Source organism: Nannospalax galili, unplaced genomic scaffold, assembly GCF_000622305.1.
Source record: "Nannospalax galili isolate Female #2095 unplaced genomic scaffold, S.galili_v1.0 scaffold521, whole genome shotgun sequence".
Lineage (NCBI taxonomy): Eukaryota > Metazoa > Chordata > Mammalia > Rodentia > Spalacidae > Nannospalax > Nannospalax galili.
This window is the reverse complement of record NW_008344634.1, coordinates 84,870-94,028: the sequence shown is the minus strand read 5'-3', so window position 1 is coordinate 94,028 and position 9,159 is coordinate 84,870. Positions and strand designations below refer to the sequence as shown.

Sequence of the window (9,159 nt, the reverse complement as noted above, 5' to 3'; positions counted from 1 at the left end):
TCCAGGTTCCTGCCCTGAGTTCCTACCTTGGGCTCCCAGATGGACTGTGATCTGGGATATGTAAGTTAAATAAACCCTTTCCTCCCCAAGCTGGTAGTGATCAGAGTGTTTTGTCACAGCAATGGAGAAACAAACTAGGACACCAAGCTCACTTTTCTTTCTTCCTATATCAAAAGGTCACTGAAAGCTCACATTCTAGTTGATTAAATCAAAAGTAGCAAGAATGCCATAAAATAGAGCTTGTTACTTAATCCTAAATTTATAATGCCCTACCCTCAAATTTCCTGGGAACCCCTTAGAATTCTCCGCCAGTTCTCTGTATCAAGACAGTTGTCTCCCAAGATTATTTCAAGCCATGTACAGCCCCCTAAATCATAACACCTTCCTGCCTGTGTCTTGCTATCTAGGTGTCCCTGTTTTATAATTTAGAGATATTCCTCAAGTCATCAGTTTAAACTCCCTCATTCCCCTGACTCCAAGAAACAAAACTTTCACTGTAGACACACATCCTAGCCACTTCCTCACCTGAAGTGCCAGATGTTTCTCTCCTGATAAGGGCTAATCCCTGCACCTGTGTTAGGAATGCTTCTCATCTGCCTTCTCAAGGTTGGCTCAGTTTCTTCTGTGTATTCAGATCTACCTGTCCACTGACATTTAACCATGTTGAACTTTTTGTCATTGAAGCAACGGTGAAAACATATGGCTCTAGTCAATCTTCCTACTGTTATCTCCCTTCCTGCCTCCTCCTCCCTCCCTCCCTCCCTCCCTCCCTCCCTCCCTTCCTTTCCTTCCTTTTCTTTTTATTTTTTTCAGACAGGGTCTCATGTATCCCAGGCTCACTATATAGTGAAGGATGACCTTGAACTTCTGATCCTCCTACTCTACCTCCTGAGTGCTTGCATTACAGGTATACACCACCACATCTGGTTTATGGAGTGCTGGATATGGAACCCAGGGCCTCATACATGCTAGGCAAGCACTATACCAACTGACCTACAACACCTGCCCCCTACCCCAATCACATCTCTTAAAGGAGTTATCTATATGTCTGCCTCAACACACTCACCACCCACTTCCACTTATTTGTAACTCCTTCCAGTATCTGATTTTCAGCTCTCCCACTTCACAAAAACAACTCTAAACTCCCCATTGAACTTCACATTGACTGACACAATGAATATGTCTCTCTTCATCCTGCTGGGGCTCTCAACAGCATTGGGTACTTTTAAACGCTTCCTTTATCTTGAAACAAAACTCCCTAACACAGTACATAGTCTGAAAATGATCTCTTTTTCTTCAAGGTCATTAGATGCCATGCTCTTCCTCATAGCTTCAGCTGCAGACAGCCAGGTCTTCCTTCTATACTGCACGCTCGCTACACTCCTTCTTGTGATAAACCTTTGTTCACATATGACATCATGTTCACATATGATGTCACTCCACCTTTCCTTCTTCTCTCCCCTGGTTAATGTCTATCTGTGATTTACACATTACGGAAATGCCACATACTGAGGCTTCTGCCAAGGCCAGAGTACCTAAATATTTCTCCTTCCTCTAACACTTGTCAAGATTGCACATTTACATTTGGCTTACTGTGTATTTAATGGACAACTGATTCTCTCACTATTAGAAACTCCACAGGGTAGAGACAAGCCCAATGTTAGCTGCAGTGTGAATGTGAACCAGTTTCCAGCCTACTCTAAGGATCTTAGGATAAAAGACCTTATATACTGGTGGGGATCTGGGACTTTGTGTTCAGACTGCTTGGGTTCAAATCTTTCCTCTGGCCATTTTCTGGCTTGAAATCTTAAAAGGGTCACTTAATATCTTTCAGTTTTAGTTTTGTCAATTATCCAATGGGAATGGGCATACCTGTGCTCAAAGGGTTGTTATAAGGGCTCAGTAAGCTGATAGGAGTCAAGTGCTTAGAAGAATCCCCACTAGAAAGTAAAGTAAGTTCTTTATAAATATTGAATGTTATAATAACTACTCATCAAGTGAATAATGATAATAAATAAAGCAGCTGATTGGTCAGCTCTGAATTCCTTTAGCATTCTGGGTTTTGTTTGTTTATTTGTTTAGTTCTAGCAAGAGCCATTGATATCACCTGCTTGGGGGAAAACATAAACCACTGGGAAATCAAAACTACAATTAGACAACTCTCTCTTATTAATTCAATGGTCTTTACTATTTCTCTACCCACATGGGATCTATGGGTATTTTTTCTTGTTGCTTATTGAGACATGGTCTCCCTGTAGCCTCAGATGGCCTGCTATTTGCTCTGTAGACCAAGGTGGCCTCGATCTCACAGATATCTGTTTTTCTCTGCCTCTTGAGTGCTGGGTTAAAGATGTACGCCACCTCATCTGGCTCTGTGGGTATTTTTTACTTGTGTTTCACAAGCATAATTTCTATATTGTCACTTTCATAGTTGGGTAGAATCGAAACTACATTAGAATTGGAAATTTTTGTACTGTAGAAGAATTTTATGTGGGTAGCACCATCATTCTGATGACTAGAAAACAGGCTGACAAAATTCAAAGGCCCACAGCAGTGAGTGATAAACCCAACCTAGACCTATGCACCTACCGCAGACCCCTTTGCTCCACGTCGCTGAATGGAGGGGGAGAGGGTCAAGTTTTCTAAACAATTTTATGTAACACAAAATTACACATATTTTCCATTACATGCTACTGATCAAGTACTTTAGGGAAACCCATTCTATCAAGTCCCATTTTATTATAATCTATCTTTAAGATCAGACTTGAAGACTTTAGAAATACTGTACTCAAGATTAAAATCACTATTTAGAGGGGGCCCTTCATTAGAGAAAGCACAGTGGTAAGAAATGGTAAAAAAAAAAATTTAAATGAACAGGTAGGTGTCCCACTTACTGCTTTGTCTCCTAGAGCTGTTCTGATGCTAAGTCTTACTTTAAAGGCATTTTCTGCATCTGCCAGAGAGAAAAAAGAATGAGCAGCAAGTTATGATAAAAATATAAGAAAACAGAGCCTCATAAAGCCTAACACTTAATACGACCCAAATTAACACAACAAAGAACTATACTTGAACTGCCCCAAATATCCCTGGAAGTTTGATGGAAATCATATTCGATCATTTGCGTTTTTCTTTCAAACTCATGAGAGTCATAGGCTAAACTTTCAAGCCACAGCATATCTGTAGACTTAGAAAAATATTTTTTTAATCAATGACTCATCAATTATTTAGAAAGCTGCTCATTTTTTTTTTAAAGTTTCAAGGTGACATACCTGGATGACAGAGTTCAGCGTGAATAGCGGTCACCAGGAAAAAGAGCGGCCACAACATTCTTTCAGAGTCGAAAACAGAAGACAAAGTGAGAAAAAAAAATCCACTCTCTGCTTAAAGCTGCCTTAGCCATTCTGTGACCCGGATTAGAATATCAGAGAAATCAGCGAGCCACCATCTAAAAGGTTTAATAATTAACACCCATCACTTGGGTTAATACTTCCATAAAGCAGACCATCTCCTGTCAGTTATTTACGAAAATCTATTTGGGAGACAGAGTAGTTGTTTTTTTCCAGACTCTCTCAGAAGAATGTTTCCTCTGCTGACATAATCAGAATCCACCCCTCAAGCCTTCTGGCATGTCTGGTGGAGACAACTGAGACCTTCCTGGAGCTTTTCCTTGGCATAAACTTTCTACCCTTTTGGGCTAACCTGTACAGTTCACAGGCAGGCTATTATATTTGGGAAACAAATATGAATCCTTTTCATCTCTGGTGAGGCAAGGATGCACTCCTTCAAGTAGCCTCACCCAAGTCGTACCTCAGTGGGTAAACACTGGAACAGTTTTCATCTCAAAAAAGGGGGAGATGGTTTTCTTTAAACCTTAGGTCTGGCAGTTGTCTACAAATCAACAATAATAACATGGATCCTCACTGCCCAAGCCAAAGGTTGTGAGATGATGATGATGATGATGATGATGATGATGACAATGACAACGACGACGGTGAAGTTCTGTGCTGGCGCTATCCAATATGGTGTCCACTAGATATAAGTGACTATTTAGTGACTTGAAAGGTTAGTGTTGCTAAGAAACCGAACTTCTCATTTACTATAATTAAATTAACTTTAAGTTGTCACATGGGACTAGTGACCACATTGGTCAGTGCAACTACATAACAGTCACTAAGAGCTACCTTCCACGAACTAAGTTCCCTGGATTATTTCTCACATCCTCCAAACAATGCCTCACAGTAGTTATAATCATCTCATAGGAGGGAAACATGGACTGGGTGTTAAAGTCATTGACATCAGTGGCATGAGTGGAATGGCTGTCCCTTTCCCATCTACAGTGACTCACGCTGGAATCTTGTCACCACCACAAGCCAAAACTGAAATGACAACCAAACCCTAAGATGCTCTGAGGATTAAGAATATGAGGGTAAAAGACTCTCCCCAGGTGGGCATCCCACCAACAATGCCAATAGAAGCCCCCGAGGGCCATGCCAGGGCTGTCTTCTCTCCCCTGCTACCTCCAGGAGGACCTCCTTCCTGGAAAATCGGGAATGGAAAGCTTAGATTGCATGACTCTCATGTTAAATGGGAAATTTGGATTTTTAAAGCAAAAGGAGAAAACTATCAACAGAGACACTTTGAGAGTACTTTGAGAGGCACAGTAAAAGTGGATTTTATCGGCGATGATCTATTTCTGTTAAGTAAATCCACCCCAGGAAGGTTTTTCCCATCTCCTCTACCTTGGTCCCAACAGCAGAGTGGGAAAATCTGTCCCAGAGGAAGCGGCAGCCAAGCTGGCCCTGTCAGGGTAGCAATGTCACTGTCACATGCAATGGAAATTTCCCAAAAGGAAGAGCTTACTTAACCACTCCCACTCTGAGAAAAATAGACTACATGAAGTTATCTTTAGAAGGAAAAGTCAATACACACAGAGATAGAGATTCAACAAAGCATTTGATTTGTATCGTGGAACAAAGCCGTGTTAGAGACATAGACATTGGATTCAATTTGCCTTTAGTCTTGCATTTCATGAAAGTGATAAATTCTCCATATGCCATCTATGTGACTTAACCATCTATGTGACTAGGATTCAGTGGTTTTTCTTCACATGCAAAAAAAAATGTTTAAAATACGGACTGAAGAGATGGCTCAGTGGTTAAGAGCATTTGCAACTCTTGCAGAGGACCCCTGTTTGTTTCCTGGCACCCACATGGCAGGTCACAACTGTGTGCAATTCCAGTCCAGGGAATCTGATGCCTTCCTCTGGCCTCCTAAGGTACTGCATGCATGTGACACACTCATATGCAAGCATAACATTCATAGGGGCAGGGAGCAAGCAAACACACTTTCAGCCTTACCTAGCAAGTATCCTTACTCCCTGAGCCATCTTGCCAGACCTCAAATTATTTTTAAGATATTTTATTTATTATTTTTATTTATGTATCTGAATGTATTGCCTCTATGTGTATAAGTGCACCTGTGCATGTCATGAAGTGCCCCTGGAGATCAGACGAGGGTGTTGGATTCTTCTGAAACTGGAGGTACGGATTGTTGTTATCCACCTTCTGGGTGCTGGGAATTGAATCCAAGTCCTCTGCAAGAGCAGACAGTGCTTTTAACTGCTGAGCCATCTCTCCACCCCCAAATTATTTTTATCAGCAATTGATATTGTATTTTTATCAACTGCATTTTCATTATGTATAATATCATTTTGATCATAAGATTGCACCAAGTGTTCCATTAATAAATTTCTTTGTATTATTTCAATTTTTAGATAAAATGTGTTTTTAACCTTACTTTTTGCATTGCTTGTGTGTCCCATAGGACTTTTTTAAAAGATTTATTTTATTTTTAATGATCTGTATGTATGCATGTGTGTCTCTGCGTGGGTATGTGTGTGTAAGTGCAGTTGCCCTCAGAGACCAGAAGAGGGCATCAGATCCCCTGTAACCAGCATCACAGGCAGTTGTGAGTCACCTGACATGGATGCCAAGAACCAAACTCTGGCCCTCAAGCACTCTTAGCCACTGAGCCACCTGTCCTGGCTCCGATAAGACTTTTTTGTTTATTTGTTTGATTCATTGATTGTTTGAGGCAGGGTTTCCCTGTAGTTCCAGCTAACCTGGAACTCAATATGTAGACCAGGTTGCCTCTGCCTCCTGAGTGCTCAGATTAAAGGCATAATGCCTGGCCCCCTTAAGGCTTTTAAAAACTTAATTCCTTAAAAGAATATCGTGTAGGGTATTTTTCAACTTCTGATGCTTGAAACGTTTTTCCTCCTGGCCCTTACAGCATCAAACACTCTGCATGTTTAGAAATCCTTATGTAAATATGAAGAATCCGGGGCTGAAGAGATGGATCAGTGGTTAAGAGCACTGGTGGTGGCCCTTCCAGAGGACCAGAGATCAATTCTCAGCAACCAGATGGGGCAGCTGACAACTGCTTGTGACTCCAGCTTCCAGAGGACCTCTCACTTCTGGCCATTAAAGGCACCTGAGCTCCATGCATATACCCAGGGTACATACAGACACATACGTATATACATAATTAAAAATAAAGATAATATTTTTTTAAATGAAGAGTCTGAACTATGTTTCATTTCTTATACTATCACTTATTCCAGGCCTTATTTTCTCTGTGTTCATTTTGACTGTTTCCAGTTTCTTAAAAAAAAATCATTTTGTTAAGATAATCCAATATTCTTACAGACTTTCTGGAATACTTCCATAAAATATCTGTATTTGTTGCTTTCTCTCAGTACTGGGGATTAAACCCAGGGCCTCATACATGTTAGGCATATGTTCTACCACTGAGCTCTATTCCAACTCCTCTTTTTACTTTAAAAATAAAGACAAAAGGTCTCACTAACTTGCACAGGCTGGCCTTGAACTTGCTTTGTAACCTAGTCAATCCTTGAACTTTTGATCCTCCCAAGTAGCTGGAATTACAGACCTGCCCCACCAGGCCCAGCTGCTGTGTCCTTTTTATGATTTTTTTTTTCATATTTTTTGAGACAGGGTCTCACTATGCAGCCCTACCTGTCCTGGAACTCCCTTTGTAGACCAGGCTGGGCTGGAACTCAGAGATTCACTTGCTTCTGCCTTCTGAGTGCTGGGATTAAAAGTGTGCACCACTATGCCCAGCTTCTTTATGCTTTAGTGTGCTATTAATTTTTCTCATTTTCCACTGAACTTGCCAGAGATTTACCTGTTTATATTGTAATTTAATAAAGAACAAGACAACAAATCTTAAAATTTTCTTCTGATTTCTGATTTATCAGCATATTATGAACTTGTTAAGCCTTATTTCTATGACCATCGTTTTTGTTCTCTTTATAACTCTCATTTAATTTTCATTTTTCTCAGTTACTATTACAAAAATCTAAGATTATGAATTTTCCTCGAGTATTGTTCTAGCTGTATGACATAAGAAAGACTCATCTCATTTGTATTTTCTATAAAGTTTACAATTAGGGCTTGGAAACATGTCTCAGAGATAAGAGCACTTGCTGTTCTTGCAGTGTTTGATTCCCAGCCCCTACATGGGAGCTCACAACCAGATATAACTCCAGTTTCAGGGGCTCTGGCGCCCTCTTCTGGCCACATCAGCCACTGCATGCACGTGCTACATTTACAAGCAGTCAAAATAATCACACACGTAAAATAGTAAGAAAGAATTTTTTTTTTTCGGTCTTTTTGAGACAGGGTCTCCCTGAAGCTCCAGCTGACCTGGAACTCCCTATGTAGACCAGGCTGGCCTTGAACTCACAGAGATCCGCCTGCCTCTGCCTCCCGAGTGCTGGGACTAAAGGCGTGTGCCACCATGCCCAGCTACGAAATAAATCTTTCTTGAAGTTCACAGTTACAGTTTACATTTTTCTCTATATCCCAGCAATTGTCTAGAAAAGTATTTCCTACAGCAAAAAGAAACAGCAGCCAAAATGGAAGCATTTATTACAGACTTTTATAGGTCCTTTCATACAAATAAAAGGACAAAAGTCGGGGCTGCAGAGATGGTTCAGCCAGTTAGGCGTATTTGCTGCTCTTGCAGAGGGCCTGAGTTCAGTTCCTAGCACCCACATCAAGTGGCTTACAGTCACCTGTAACTGAGACTACAGGGACTCTGATGTCCTCTTCTGGCATGGGCATCCATACATACAGAAACACATGCATACACACACAAATAAAAATTAAAATATTTTTTAAAAGGACAAAAGTTTAAGTAACAAATATAAGACAGACACTACCAACAGCTTGACTTCATAAATGAAGGTGCCACAATTTGCTTGTCACATTGAAGATATTAAAAAATGCATTATTAAGTAAGCTTTCCTCAATAAAATACACAGAAAACAGAGCTAGATACCAGGCTTCCTACTTCTCAATATTCTGTTTTTATTTTCTTGTACTTTTTAAAACCTTGTGCAAATTAAGTGTTCATTTTAATGTAATTTCTTTACATTTATTTTGTGCATGGTTATGTGCATGTGCCATGGTGTGCATATGGAGGTCAAAAGAACTTTCAGGAGGTGGTCCTCCTTCTACCATGTTGGTTCTGGGGACTGAACTCAGGCCATTAGTCTTGGCAGTGGGTGCTCTTACCTGCTTACCCATTTGTCGGCTCATAGTTTACTGTCTACCTGACTGTATGTCTATTGATTTTGCGGTGTTGGGAATCAAATCCAGGAATTCTGCAAGCTAGGTAAATGATCTGCCAATGAGCTATATTCCCTGTATTTATTTATTTATTTATTTATTTATTTATTTATTTTATTGCAACAGGGTCTCATTAAGTTGCACAGGCTGGCTTTGAACTTGCTCTATAGACCAGGCAGTCCTTGAACTTTGATCCTCCTGCCTTAACCACCCAAGTAGCTAAGATTCCAGGCCTGCACCACCCAGACCCAGCTTGATATACAAATTTTAAGTAACAAATTTCCAGAGGATTCATATCTGTTTAATGTATTTCATGGATTGGTGGTTTTGACAGTTTCAATAACTTCTTAGTAACTGCAGTAATGATGAGAAATAAAACTATTTCAATCATGGCATGTTAATTACTATTTACTTCCAAATTGCTCAGAGTTTAGAAATCAAAAAAAAAATTTAAATGATTACTGCCATGAGCGCTCAAAAGCACAGCCAATATACTGCAACAGGA

At 40.3% G+C, this 9,159-nt stretch overlaps 1 protein-coding gene across 4 annotated transcripts in view; it reads right to left on the bottom strand.

The window, feature by feature from the left end:
* The window catches only part of Cltrn (collectrin, amino acid transport regulator), a 49,018-nt gene that overhangs the window by 29,475 nt on the left and 10,384 nt on the right, over positions 1–9,159 (bottom strand). Inside the window, exons 1-2 of one of the 4 annotated variants that reach the window (XM_008840874.3) lie at positions 3,270–3,566; positions 2,895–2,953 (exon numbers count right to left, since the gene is read on the bottom strand). The exons of 1 other annotated variant lie outside the window; for it this stretch is intronic. In XM_008840874.3, coding sequence (XP_008839096.1) covers positions 2,895–2,953; positions 3,270–3,327 — 117 coding nt within the window. In that variant the 5' untranslated portion in view covers positions 3,328–3,566. Of the gene's footprint in view, positions 1–2,894; positions 2,954–3,269; positions 3,567–9,159 lie in introns of those variants that run through there. 2 more of the 4 variants (XM_029567254.1, XM_029567252.1) reach the window with 2 other exon arrangements.